Source organism: Musa acuminata, chromosome BXJ1-10 (genome assembly GCF_036884655.1).
Source record: "Musa acuminata AAA Group cultivar baxijiao chromosome BXJ1-10, Cavendish_Baxijiao_AAA, whole genome shotgun sequence".
Lineage (NCBI taxonomy): Eukaryota > Viridiplantae > Streptophyta > Magnoliopsida > Zingiberales > Musaceae > Musa > Musa acuminata.
The window spans coordinates 28,253,143-28,268,571 of record NC_088336.1 but is presented as its reverse complement, the minus strand read 5'-3'; the positions used below and the strand labels follow the sequence as shown (position 1 = coordinate 28,268,571).

The window sequence follows — 15,429 nt, the reverse complement described above, 5'->3', positions numbered from 1 at the left end:
TGGGAAGTACCACCTTCGAGGGAGAAGACGATGTGAACCTGTCAGAGTGGGGATTGATTACTCACGAGCACCAGGAAAATGGACCTGTTAAAATGGGGATTATTCATCATTTGCCAAAAAATTAGAAGAAAAAAAAAATGCAGCATCACAAGCAAGCTTCTCTTAGCATTTGCATCTCGAGGTCATAAACCCAAGCAAAAGACAATGAAATTGCACACTCAAACCAGTTTTTCGCAGGCAAACATGTCCATCACAACTTGAAATGACGATGGCTGGTCCAAACATGAATTCAGCACCTCAACTGCACCTATATGGGTTCACCAGTCCCCATCTTGTAATCTTACTTTGCTTTCACTTGGAGGGAAACAATAGAAACGAACCCAAAAAAAGCCGCCACCAAAAGTTGCATCTCTCAAAGGCTTCTGCACTTTGACTCCATAAATCAAATTCATCGGTCTTCTGCAATATTATGTTCCGATGCAACTAGGCACTGCGACGGCTTCACCAAAATGGTAACTGTTGTGGAAAGTGATTACACACACGCACAAGCCAACTACATAATGGTTGAGCAAACTGCAACACAAGAAAACTTGATCACTCTGCCACCAGTGGCATAAATTTCCATGGGTCAACCCTTGTCACTGTGGTAATAATTTCCAAACACGGACGCATGCATCTTCTCCTGCACTAACCAAACTGTTTTCGTCAATGAAAGCTAATCCATACACCCCTCCCAAGTGAGCCCCCTTAATTGTGATCCGGCTGGACGCAGGCTTATCTACCTCATAGACTATAACACTAGTATCCAGTGAGCCAGTGGCAATCAAGTGGCTATCAGGAGACCAGGCCAGGCAATTTATGCGGGCAGTATGGTACAGCATGTTCTTTAGCTTCACCTAAAGATGCAAGGGATGATGAGAGCGTGAAGTGAAAAATTAGAACAACATAAAATTTTAGTTCTAAGACACCGTGAAAAAAAAGATAAGGCACAATCAACATTTTCAATAATAAGATAAATTTATTCATGGCTGGGAGGTTTTTCTTCTTTTCTTGCCTCATTTAAAGAGTATATTATCAAAGTATAGATTAAACAGTTGGACAAGGATACTATAGGTTAACTTTTTATGCTTATTCTGATTTGTGCTCTAGTTTAAAGATACAAAGAAATCCACTCCACCTATCTTGTCCTTTTCAAATATAAACAAGTTTTACAAGATGTCTAACTCAGAAATGAAATATACAGGCAACAACACACCAGAAGCTAATAAGAGAATACAACTACTAGTATGTTCACAAGATAATATCATATAATACTAAAACAAAAAAAAAAGTTAATTTGATTGTCCGTGAAATCTCTTGGTACTTGACCTGCAAGGCATGTGCAATACAGTATCACATAATCACAAACCCCATCCATGAGCCATTGGCATACAGCATGATGGTTCGTGATTTTCCTTTTCTTTAACTTTCTCAGACAATAGCAATTAAGAATTGAATTACTCAAAGTTTCGTTTGTACTAGTTGGTTAATATTCATGACCAACATTTTTCTTCAGATGGCTCAAGGAGCTAAAGAGAACCTATTTGTCAATACTAGCATATAATGATGTTATGGATCAGGATGTTTATTATATATACAGTTCAAATTGAAGTTGGAAACACACTGACCAAAGCAAGCAACTATAACTGGCTTATATTGCATATTTCAGAAAGATCAAGGCTTTCCATCCCACAGTAGACCTAGTTTGACACATTTTGACAAAGATCATGCCATATGTGATGTTCCAAATGTTGTATGTTACTGACACACATGGGGACAGCTGGAAAGGAAAGCAAATTGTAAATAAAACAGCCCCTGAAGAAACATCATTAGAGTGCTGAAATTGATAGCTGATCTCATTCATTTATATTCTTATTTGAATACAAGCTTTTAGAAAATTTACCTAAACATTTTCTATTGTCTGCAAAAGCTTCTGTTGTTAACCCGATCCAAATGAACATATGGATCTTATAAGAAACAAAATTGTGTGTGGTACATTATTTTACCACAAGTTCTAACTTAACATGAGTTAAACCAGTAAGCATTAATCAACTTCCTTTTACCAGTTTTCTAGTGGCAGTAATCATTATAGACAGCTAGTAAAATCAAGAGATGGTGGACAAAGCAAAACACATCCCTCTTACCTTCATGCTCTAAACAGACAACACAGTACCAAGTTAAGAAGACATACCTCCCGAGATATCCGATCCCACACAACAGCTTCTCGATTGGCATCTGCTGAAGCAAACATGGAAGCATCGGGGGAGTAACATATAGCAGTAATAGTTCCTCGATGTTTCTCAAGGATTGCTTCCTCTGTAAGGGTGTCTCCAGTAACACTATAAATGTGCAGTTTCCCATCTTGACCACCCACGATGACCTCATTTCCGTCAGGTGAAATTGCAGATGTTGTTACAGCATATCCTAGTTTTATCTGTGAAACTACTTTTGGACCTTGCAGCAAGACAACTCCTGAATCAGTAGAAACAATAGCTAGTTCAGGGGTCTGAGCTGCAACAGTTAAACCCATCGGCTGAGACCCAACATCAACTGGCTGTGAATCCCCACATTGATCCCCGTTAACAGGAACTCTCCAAACCTGTTTGAGACAGAAGAAAGAAATAAGATTTAGAGAATGACCACAATCATTAAACAGCAAAATGAAACTAGTTCTTGATTATCATTGCACAATGATACCAATACCACAACAATAACAACAAATTATAATGGGTATCAAATTGACGAGTGCTTTCTAAAAGAAATTTAACATGAAATTTAACAACAATAAGCCAAATCTTACCAGAGAAGATCAGATGGGAAATTTAACATGAAAGGGAATCAAGAAATCAGTTAGTCCCAATTTCCACTTGTTTGTTAAGTCACCTAGACAAGTATATGCAAATAATCTGTGTCGATTTTTTTGCAAACATGTGAAAGTTATATCTCTTGTATGCAATATTTAGAATAGGCTTTAATGTCTTCTTATTTTAAAGCTATTTGAGTCTACTATGTAGATTAGGCTTGGTTGTATAAAGTTCGAAGAATCCCAAGAACCTTTCCAATTATGGTAATAAATATATTTCTATATAATTTTTAATTGTTTGTATCCATGGAAAACATCAAATGCAGACAAAAAGCAAGGCAACCTCCCAAATTTAACCACACTAACCACTCACTGTCATGGAACTTCGTTATCACTGCTTAGTGCATGTAACTAGTAACTATTTCATTATCTTGTTCTACTAATACCAATATTGATAAAAACACTCAAAACAGCAACAACAGTCGATCTGTAGGATTATTTTTGTGATCACATTGTTTTAACTGAAAGTGCCATCCAATTGAGTTCAATTGGAAACGAGAGTAAAGATAACGAATGAAGAAAATAAATGAAGCATAAGAATCATCAAGATGTGGACCCCAACTATGATCAAAGAACAAGCAAACTGACATTTCAAAGACCAAAATTAAGTCATGTAAGCATATGACATCACAAAGGTCGTTAGCCTCTTTGTCCAAAGAATTTTAATGAATTTATGAAAAATAACTGATGAATCAATAGAAAAATAAGTGTCAAGTGTCAGCTCAACAGAAAAACTGACCATAAACTTAATTAGCCTGAAATCACATGACCCAAAATGCTCAAGCATGACTTAACGATAATAAGTCCATATAGCCCTAGATAATCAGTTCCATCTTGTCACTTCAAATGTGGGACCAAATTGAAGTATGGCAATCTCTTCCACTTAAGACTTGACATCCTCGTCAAGGTGCAAGGTCAAACATAATTGATAGTTTAGTAGGTGGCATATGACAACTAGTCTAACAGTGACTCATGTCGTGATATGCCTCCAGCCCTATCCACGAATAACGTTTTTTTCTACTCTACCCTCGCACAATACCTACTATAGATTTTATTTATTACCTAGTAGCATGACCCCAACTCAGATTCAGAAACTGCTCCACCAACTTGAGAGGCTTGAAATCATGTAACTAAAAAATATTTGAGGCCCGGATTTTAGTCAATATAATCAAGTGACATCCTCCCACTTCCATTGTGGGACTAAATTGGAGTATCACAATGTGTTCATTTAGATATATGTTTATCTCTTATAGACCTTATTATCTGTAAAGCATTTTACAATTCTACCACTATCAGAAAGAATGTCATGAAAACAGTGGCTTTTATTAGTCATACCTCATTGATCATGATGATCAACAAATAGGAAATAGAATAACACCTTTGAATCTGTAGTTGGTTCTGGAATCACATGCACAAACAGCAGAGCTTGTGCAACCCAATAATTCTCAAAAATAACATGTAGCAAAATGAAGGCATAACTAGAGCTAAAGCCAATTTCAAAACTATAATGGAATAACATGCCAATAAGAACACTCACCTTATTGTCAAACCCTGAAGTAATGATTTCTTCTTCAGCTGCAGCAAAACATTTAATTTGGGTACTATCCTTTCTAACCAACTTACCAGCATAACCAATGCCTCGTATCCATCTTGTAATAATTCCATCATAACTGCTAGACAAAATGACATTCTGACCACTTTGAAGAAAAACCAAAGAGGTGATGCTTTTCATGTGTCCAGAAAATGATACCGGTGACTTGTCTGGATCACTTGCTGAGAATATTGTCATTGTTCCACCAAGAGAAACTGTGACAAGATGATCATTTTGCCACAGACAACCGACAAGCATATCATCCACTCCCCCAGAGCCAGGACTAGCCAATGTTCTCCTTAGTTTCCCACATCCATCCTCCATAATGTCCCATACTTTTGCCGTTTTATCAGCAGATACTGTGAGAACCTAAGTTTGACAAACAAGCAAGATAACTTATGGAGAAATTCGAGGAAAAAAAGAATCACATTTTATTAAAAAAAAAAAAAGTCACAAAGACAAATGAAAATCAAATGTGAGAAGAAAGATCATGTCCAAAACAAACTTGGGCACGGTGACTTAATACAATGAAGCTGTTATTAGAAAGTCAAAGACCAGATGACCCAAGAAAATGTTCACTTGGATGCATAAGTTGATGTAATGTTATCACAAACTGGAACTTTATTAGGTTCAGTGACATATTTTGTTATATAATGTTACTTTGGGCTTTTGTTGCATGCATATTTTTCAGCCCACCAGAGATTTTGGAGACAATTATAGCTCATACATACTCTCCAGCCCACCAATAATTTTGAGGACTACGGCAGCTAAATCATACACAATTCATTCGTCCCATCAGGAACTACTAGATAAAACTACAAGTGAAGTTATATGTATTTCATACTTAAGAGGGAGCAAGGATGAGAGAGGAAGAGAGAGAGAGAAAGACATGAGGAAATTGGGTCAAGTAGTAACAAGTAATTAACTGATCAACTGAGAAACCATAAGAAGTAATTGAGTCAGAATATTTCATAACATGAACTTCAAATAATATATTACATCAAGGAATGGAATCACAGATAGGTGTTTACTTGTTTGCTATCAGGACTCCAGCTTACAGCATATATGCTACCCTTGTGACCATCTTGTATAGACAATTCCCCAATCTTTTCTCCAGTCTTTCCATCGTATAATATACCCTTCTTGTCTGAGCTCACAGTTATGAACTTACTCCCATCAGGAGAAAACCGTACACAATTAACAAAGTTTGAGTGTTCCCTGCAGATCAAGAAAATAGACAGACAAAAGGTTAAAAAAATCTCAGTATGGTGAAACTCAAGTATTTCCAGTATATGATGAAGGTTATGCATATTAGATCATTTTGCATATGACTAAAATCAGCTAAACAGAAAGAAATCACTCTAAACTTATCTAACAGCAGTCATATCCAAGACCTGTTCTTAGGATTCATATTATTTCATGCAAAAAGAAAAGACGTGGAAGTGAGTGGCATACAATTTTGGTGAGACAAAACTATTTTCCAGTGTCTGAAAAGTTATGTATACTGGATGACTTTGCACATGCCTAAACCTCCTAAAATAGATCAGAGATGATAGATAAGACTTATTCAGCAGCAGTCACATACAAAGGACCCAAATTAGAGAAATTATCATCTCATGCAAGGAACAAAAAACATAGAAGTGGGCTGCATATTCATATCACATGAACACAAGCAGGTGACATGATTACAGAAAATGGTCCATGTCTGATATCCAAACTATGAGGAAAAAGCAGACAAGAAAAGAAACAATTAAGTAAAATATGACACCAGTTTTAGATTTTAAAAAAAAAAATAAAACAGAGGGGACCTGGTTCAAAATCAATAAGTGAAATATGACAGTGTGTGTTTTCTTGTCCTGACATCTTTATGTTTGATGTAGAAAGGGAAGGTTTGCTGCACAAGCAGGAGAACCAAGTTAAGAAATTTCCACAGTCTACTCAATATGCTGTTCAAAAACTCAGTCCTTGAATGAACATTCCACCTCTTATACAGCCTGCCACTATTGCAACACGGTCTCCGTATTCACTATCAACCTCATATCCACCTCTTTTCCAGCTCTCACCATTGCAACCACTGTCACTAGCTTCATGACAACCAACTCATAGTTCACCTCCTAGGTGTTGGTGATTGGGGCGACAATGAGAAAAATAAGAATAGGGAGAGGTATAACAACAGGAAGAAACTATGAGGTGATAATAGGGCTAATTATTGTCAGCATACCAAATTCTTGTTAATTATAGGATGATAGAGTGCCCAAATATATTTCATGTACTTGATGGCAAGGGCTAATTCTTGAACTACCGAATAGGAAAGGATCATTTATAGGCAGAGAACCTTTTTTTAATCTATGTCCAAAGAATTCATTTGAAAATGTCTGGAAGCATGTCACCGTTCTGACTTTTGCTAAGATGTAAAGAATGAAACAAGAGAAGAACATCTCGCTAAGCTTCAAAATTTTCAGACCATTAAGTACTAGTGCATGGGTAAGTAATTACAAGACAATTTCCATGTTTGAAGTGCCTAAGCAGTAAGTTATTTGATCATTCAACAATATTCTATACATACTGAAGAAAAAAACTCAGACAAACTGTAAGGAAACAATGACATGTCGATAGCAAAGAAAGCTGGATAAAGAAAAAGTCAGCAAAAAACCACTTGTATCATTATTGATATAACTGGAACAAACCTCTGGGAGAGCTTGAATTTAAAAGGTGGCCCTTCATAAAAGTTCACCAAGAAATCTTCACCGCATGTGACAATGCGGAATGGTCTGGTTGGCTTAAATGCACAACTTAATACCCTTCTAGAATGTCCATCAAACTCCCCAACATTAGTACCTGAATCCCACCTACACAAGAACAAAATTCCACAGCCAAAGCAATGATCAGACATTTACTGAAAACACTACTAACAACAGAAATAGTCTGCGAAGGAAGGCAAAAACAATGTTAAATTTACGAATTAGCATTCCTATGAATAAATGACCATTACTCATGGATCATGTTTGCTAAAGAAAAATAATTTTTAAGAAAAAAGACAAACATGGCATCCCAAAACGCTCAAACATGGCTTTTTCTATTAATTTGTCAAAAGTGGCAGAAACTTTCCAGCAAGAACGAAAAAAATATCAAGAAGGGCCAAAAGATTTTTCAATGAGTTTCATATGGCGGCAAAGGAACTTCAATAACAACCAGGTTTAGTGTTAATATGGAACGGAAAGGAAAGATCTATTTTCAAAGTGACATCAGCAAAGATCAAATCAACAAGACATATTTCAAGAACTACTGCATTTTGCGGTCTCGTGAGGCAGTAATTCTTCTCTGTTTTACTGGTTCTCATAGTATGAAGTATTAATCCGATCCAAAGTGGAGTCCAAAACAACACAAACAAAAGCCCTAAATCAGCCCAAACCATCTTATTTTCCTTGTGGGAGGAAAAAATATCAAATTGGAAGAAGGGATCCCTCACATGAATGCCCGTACGAAGGACTTGCCCTTGCCGTCCCCGCAGGCGACGATGCGGAGGCCATCGGGCGACCACTGGAGGTCGTCAACGCGGCCGGAGAGGACGCGGAACTCGTTCTTGAGGGCGCGGTCGCCGTGCCTCCCCCAGATCCGGACTGTCCCAGAGACGTCGGCGGAGGCGACCCACTCGCCGTTGGGCGAGAACCGCGCCACCGTCACCTGGTACGCGTGCTCCCCGTAGATCGTCGCTTCCAGCGGCGCGTCCAGCCTCCGGATGATCACCGACCGCCCGTTGCAGTACGCGATCGAGTCCGACCGCGCGTCGCCGGCTATGAGTATCCCCCGGCCGCGCTCGGTCGCCGGCACGCACGCGTACGTCTCTGACAGCTGCGCCATTCACCTTAGAGAGAGATCGAAGGAGAGAGGAAGCGAGCCGCCGATGGAAGCTTCTACAGTTAAAAACAAGACGTTGCTTCTCGGTGTCCCTTCGACACCCCAAGTAGTGTGACTCAAATATGCGGGGTCAGAAGGAACTGACCACATTCCAACCCATCGGTTACCCGCATAGCAAACTTTCCACTGGGACCCACTGACGTTTTTATCATGTGTTCGACTTATGACGAACGTGTCAGGGAAGACACGTGTTTGTGGCGGTGGCTCGGTTTCAGAATTATTATTCTTATTATTATCATTATTATTATTATTATTATTATTATTATTATTGTTGTTATTTAAACCGTAAAAATGTCGAATGTGATTCTGTTATCTTAAATCGATATATTAATTAGAAACCTATATATTCATTTTAAATATTTTTGACTAGTCTTTAAAAAAGATTGATGATACGCTTATTTATCTTTAGAATCATCCTTTTTATCATTTATACGAAAATATAAAACTATATTTTGATGTTATTGATTGATATGGTGTCGCTCATTTGATGTTATAACTCATATTTATGATTATTATATGTTCTTCGTATTTAAGACACAACGATTATGTTTATCATTGAGGAAGGCGTATAACTATTTTCTAATATTAAAAAATATTTTTAAATATGTAAAATAGTCTTGAAACCTCATTATAAAAAAATTCTCATATGTTTTTTTTATTGTCAGATTCTCAAACTCTAATACACTTGATATTAACTAAGATTAACTTAAGTATACAAAGAACATTATCGAAACATCCTCCATATAATTATGGACGAAGAGGATACGATACATTCTTAATAGCCATAAGAGATAAATGATAGGGGTAAAAACTGATTTGACGTAACACCTCGAAATTGGACGTAATACACCCCTTTGACGTAACACCCCGAGATTGGACGTAATACACCCCCACGTCAGACACCCCTGTGCGGCACACTGCCCCAGGAAACGAGCATTAACACAGACGCGACATGCACCCACGCCCGTCGTACCCAAACGACCTCCTCGCCCGATCTCTCATGACTGGCCGGGGTAGGGGGAGGCGTCGACTGACACTCCCTATACCCTGCAACAGCTCGACCATCCACGCAACGCCCACGACGACGACAGACGCCATCAGAAGTACGGCCCAGCTCTGGTAGGATGGCACATCAAGTAACATCAAACCCGCCTATAAATGCCCCCTGGCCCCTAACGGGCAAAGAGGGAGGAGGGGGGACGATCTCGCTCAAAAACGCCACTCCATATCACTGACTTGATCGTCGGAGGGGTCGGGACCCGACCTCTGTGCAGGTACTCGACCGAAGCTGAACATGCCCGGCGCCGCGGAACCTCCCAGCCAGACCCCCTGCGTCAGCCACCGCAAGATCCTAAGGGGAGCCGCGTCTGATCCTGACCACTTGGAGCCCTGGACCAGCCGCGTCGACTCCGAGGTCACGGCTGATCGAGATCCTAATCAAACAATTATAATCTATATTAATAAAAATAATACTAATAAAAATTATTATTTATTATTGATTTAGCAATCTCTTTCCAATACCTAAAAAGTAAAATAAAATGTCATGTCAAGCCCCAACTTCTCGCCAACAGATCCTCTAACTACGTGCTTAGTAGTGCCTACGTGCAACATGTGCACGAAGGACTAATCGTTAGATTTTGGTATAGAATCGACCCTTTCCTAACCATTCAAATTAACTTAAATCTTTATATATATATATATATATATAACTTATTTAACATACATCACGCATTTAAGTTCAAATCTACATACAAAGTCTAATTCCAATTTGCATCCGAGTTCATTAGTAGACAGACGGTGAATCCTTTCCCAACAGCTTTAGCGGGACATCAATCGACAAAGAGATGTTTGGAAAGGATTCACTAACATCAACCAACAAAGCTTCATAAAACCCTAGAGGTTTTGATCGACCGACTCCGCAGCTTTCAGAGGAAAAGGTCCCATGAAGGCCGCGTTCTAGTCGAAGTTGAAATCCCTGTGATGCTCCAAGCTAGGAGCATGGATATGATGAGCTGGTGACCACCAGAGATGGTTGGGAGGTGACTGCTCGGAACATGGAAATCTATCGGTCAGCTTGCGTGCGTGTGAGAAGAGGAGAAATGCGTACAATGTTTGGTTGCTTGCTTTCCTTCAAGCCTCGCGAAGACTTTTAAGTTCTACCACTGCAACTAACAAGCCCCAAAACCTATCCGTCTTCCAGTCAACTCCCTCCCTCCCTCCCTCCCTCGTCCTCCGACCTCGCTCCTATATATCCTCCAACATTCTCCTCCTCCTCATCCCTTCGCACATCTCTCTCTTTGCTCTGCAACAATGAGGAGCCCTTGTTGCGATAACAGAGGCAACAACAACAAGGGAGCGTGGTCGAAAGAAGAGGACCAGAAGCTCATCGACTACATCAGAGCGCATGGCCGCGTCTGCTGGCGATCGCTCCCCAAGGCTGCAGGTTGGCGACGAGCACTTTTGCCACGAGTGTCGCTTGCGTTTACGAAAGCAGCTAAAGCTTTTTTGGGCTTCTTTCCTAATCAGGTCTGCTTCGTTGCGGTAAGAGTTGCAGGCTGCGGTGGATCAACTACCTTCGTCCCGATGTCAAGAGGGGGAGGTTCGAGGAGGATGAAGAGGACCTAATCATCAAGCTCCACGCTCTACTCGGTAACCGGTATGCATGCATGCATGCTTACTGACCGATGAATGACCAAAGAGACGTATATGCTCCATATTTGTTTGAATTGATTCAGGTGGTCGTTGATCGCCGGGAGACTGCCGGGGCGAACCGACAACGAGGTCAAGAACTACTGGAACTCTCATCTGAGGAAGAAGCTGGCAAGCATGGGTATCGACCCTGACAACCACCGCGTGATCCACAACGGACGGCTCCATCGATCTCACAGCTCCGGCAATGCGACTCGATCGAGTATCGACGACGCGACCAACGGGTTGCAGAACAACTCCAAGAATGGATTTCGTGATGCTGATGATCTGAACCTTGACCTCACCATCTCCCTTCCTTCTTCGCAAAGAACAGGTTCCGACCACCTCCAGAACACGGCCAGTCCTACGCTCCTCCTCTTTCCATGACTTGAGATTCCCACAACACTGAGATAGTGCAGAGTGTAACGATCACGTAGGTCCTAAGTTGAGAGTTCAGAATCATTGGTGTCAACTCCGAATCATGTAAAGAACCTGTGGGTATTTGTTGTATGAATTTTATCTTACTGTGTCTTATTCTCGCACATTTCTTGCTGTGTCGTTGGCAAGCAAATTCCCACACTGCATCGCCGGTCTCTGCTCCACAGGAGCAGACCATGCAGGTCGAAGCAGTCACTGTACACCACATCGTCGTCCTCTTGTTGATTGTGATCAGTGAGCAGACATCCCTCGGTGACACATTTGTTCGTCTTCTCCAGCTAAACGTTGGCACATCCAAGCCCGTCGTCCTCTCTGGCAACCACGTCCATGATGTCCAGCATCGGCATTCCTTCAAATACCTCGTCCCTGTGAGGCAACACATTGGTCGGCACTGGCGCTTCTCCTTTTTCATCATTCCTGGAGAGTGAGGGAGCCGAGTAAAGTCAAAAATATGAACTCCATGGCAAGCGAATCTCCAGGCTAAGCCTGTAGAGAAGTAGTGTCAGATCAAAGTCAGACATAAAGTGCAGATGGCTGTTCTACCATTCTGCTCCCAAAAAAAAAGGTCTTTGACAAGTAGTTGAGTAGTAGCAGTATCAAACAGGACTTAGAAAGATCCGTAACAACTGAACAACTGACAAAGGATCAATCGATTTGATGATCAATCATTATAATATATATATATATATATATATATATATATATATATATATATGTATATATAATTTAAGCATATAATCAAGAAAAATCTATACCTTAAATCTGTATAAAGACACATTACCTGAAGGAACGAAATCAAGGCTTTCTTGCTTCAATCATGACTTCCTCTTCCTCGTTACTCGGCAACAACAATTCCTTTGCTAATTTTTATTGCCCAGTGACTATTCTTACTCTTCCTTGATGCTCCAAAGACAATAACTCCCTCTTCCTCGTCGATTTACTATAGCATCAAAGATTCCTCTCTCTCTCTCTCTCTCTCTCTCTCTCTCTCGACTCAACAGCATTCTTCCTGTGCCATCTTTTGCTCTTCTGCACCTACTGCCCCTGTCGCTACAGTAATAACAATGCTGCTTCCTCGTTGATCCGGAGCAATAGTCATCGTTGCAGCAATTGCACCGTTTCCTCCTCACCGGCGCCTCCTTCCAATCAATGCAACCTCCTCACACTGCAATGAACGCTTGCACTAACGAAGACACGCGATTCCTCTATATGATCTCCCATTTATAATTTTCTGTACATGCTTCGCCTCGCAAATTTGATTTGCTCCTCGGTGCTATAATCGAATAAGAAACGTATAAAAAATAAATAAAGAGGAAGCCTGGACCAGTTATCTATCTGTACGTTACACTATCAAATCTTGTCAACTTCAACCCAAACAATTTAAAAAATAACTTCAATCATAATAATTAGTATAATTATCGATAACAAATTTAACATATAATAAAAATTAATCAATATTAACCCAAGCTTACCGTGACACCTAGTTGGTCTCAAGCAAACATCAAGACTACCATAAAAGTTCATCTAAGTAATTGGATTATTGAGCCTTAACATCACATGATAACACGTTCCAAAAATAACATCTTTAAACCGCGCTAAATCCTTGATATTCACACTATCACATGCTTTCCACATAGCCTTACTAAACCTACAAACTTCACCAAAACCTAAAAATCTCTATACTAGTGCAAAACGATGTGTGAACAATATGATGTCCTACTCTTGTACTATCTCACCTTACACAAAATATCATCGGTTGTAAGTTGATCTTTAAATTAAGTGAAACCTAGATGGATCCATTACTTGATGTAAAACACGTCTAGTGGTTAAGTGGTTTCACCAATGATCAAATGTTGATTTCATAAATATTTTCGATCTAATTATTAAACCAATGAAAATTTGATTCATCTTAGGTTGGCATGTATACTAACTAATTGTTAATAATACTTTCTTACTCGGGACTTTAAACTTTAACTGAAGATACATTTATATAGTAATCCCATGGCTTCATTCATCTTTAATTTTTAAATAATATTTTAATTTTTTTTAAAAATTTTATAGACTACGCCAAACCCTAAGAGTCTAGTATGATGAACTTGGCTCATTATTATATGAGCTAACTTCATTAACTCCAAATATGATAATTTATTTTCCTATAATAACAAAATAGATATATTATATATCTACTAGTTTATGTTGATAACATTATCATTATAGGTAATAATTTTATAAATATTAAGTAATTCCTTTAGCAACTTATTTATCAATTATCCATCGAGGATCTAGGAACCTTAAGCTATTTTCGAGTGAAGATAATGTTCACACATTCTAGACTTTTTTTTTCTCAAAAAATATATATTCAATATCTATTATTAAAAATGAATATTTATAATGTGAAAGAAATTATAATCCCAATCTTCTATATTAAGTCGATCAGATTACATGACAATAGCCCTACTACAGATCACATACAGTATTAACAAGTATTTAGTTCTTACAATATTTAACTCTTATGGGATCCGTAGCAAGGCTATTATCATGTAATCTGATCGACTTAATATAGAAGAGTGGGATTGTAATTTCTTTCACATTATAAATATTCGTACATCCATGTATTTCATTTACAGTAAATAAATTATCATAATTTATATGTCAACCCTTACGATGTATTGGTTTGCATTAAAATATATTCTGTGATATCTTAAATGGACTCAATCATGTACTTCTTATTAGGAAACACTTAATATTTTATTTTAATACCTTTGTTGATCCTATTTGGATAAATAATACTAATGATAGAACATCTATATTAGCCTATATTTTCTTTCTTAGAGTAAACTTGATCGATTAGAGTTTTAAAAAATAAAATACAGTTGATAGGGGTAAAAACAGATCTGACGTGACACGTCGGATTTGACATAATACATCATGACATCAGCCATCCACGGGCGACACAGCTCCCAAAGGACAAACATTAAACACCCACATTATGTGCACCCTCGCTGACCGTACCCAAACGACCTCATCGTCTGACCCCCACGATCGGCCAAGACAGGAGAAGGCATCAGCTGAGGAACCCGGCACTAGTGCCGACTTGATGTAAGCCAGCGTCACCAGTCCTCAGCCAACAAACTGCAGCATTTGACTCCCGGCGCCCGACCAAGGCAAAAGAGCACGTCGACCGAGGCGTGCCCATACCCTGCGATAGCCAGGTTCGTCACGCAACCCCTGCGCCCTGCAAGCTGCCACATCAGGTAACATCAGATTCGTCTACAAAATACCCCGGAGTTCGAGACGAAGAGGTAACTCGGACAACTCAACACCAAAGACCCTTTCTGCCTCGCAGACTAGATCCGAGCACTCCTCTCCGAGGAACTGACTTGATCGTCAGAGGGGTCGGGCAGAGCGACCGACCCGACCTGTGTGCAGGTCCTCGACTGAAGTTGACCAGACGGTGGCGATCCTCTCCGGCCAAATCCCCTGCAGTCAGCCCCCGCAAGAAGGTTGAGAGGAACTTCGTCTGATCCCCGCCATCCGGACCCCTAGACCAGTCGCGTCGACCCCAAGGTCACGGCTAAAAAAGTTGCTTATCGTAACAACAGTAATAAAATTTACCATTGAAACTGAAATACTAAGCCATCACCTCCACCGCTGCATAATTTGATTATGTCACTAATATACTACATAAACTTGACATAGTACCACCTACATACCATGGTTATGTCAGTACCACTTCCTTATGCTTTTAAGTTGATGTTTCACTCTTGCATGGCACATTGCTCTCGACTTTTACTTTATTAGAGATAAGTTATCAGACGTAACTACTTGCTTCGCATGTCTATATTTATGACCAACTAGCTGACTCTCTCACAATATCTCTCACTCGTAAGGT

The 15,429-nt window shown here is 39.5% G+C and overlaps 2 protein-coding genes across 2 annotated transcripts; one reads left to right on the top strand and one right to left on the bottom strand.

Moving 5' to 3' along the window:
* Positions 1–185: 185 nt before the first annotated feature.
* On the bottom strand, positions 186–8,450 carry LOC135595949 (actin-interacting protein 1-2-like). The gene is made up of 6 exons (XM_065087506.1): positions 7,963–8,450; positions 7,181–7,342; positions 5,525–5,711; positions 4,440–4,862; positions 2,231–2,638; positions 186–896 (listed from the first exon to the last, which is right to left on the bottom strand). Exons 1-6 carry the CDS (start codon positions 8,352–8,354, stop codon positions 639–641), a joined length of 1,830 nt encoding a protein of 609 aa, XP_064943578.1. The 5' UTR covers positions 8,355–8,450; the 3' UTR covers positions 186–638.
* Positions 8,451–10,675: 2,225 nt separating this feature from the next.
* On the top strand, positions 10,676–11,641 carry LOC135595042 (myb-related protein 308-like). The gene is made up of 3 exons (XM_065085545.1): positions 10,676–10,854; positions 10,938–11,067; positions 11,147–11,641. The coding sequence occupies exons 1-3, from the start codon at positions 10,722–10,724 to the stop codon at positions 11,484–11,486; spliced, it is 603 nt and encodes a 200-aa protein (XP_064941617.1). The 5' UTR covers positions 10,676–10,721; the 3' UTR covers positions 11,487–11,641.
* The last annotated feature ends 3,788 nt before the right edge of the window (positions 11,642–15,429 follow it).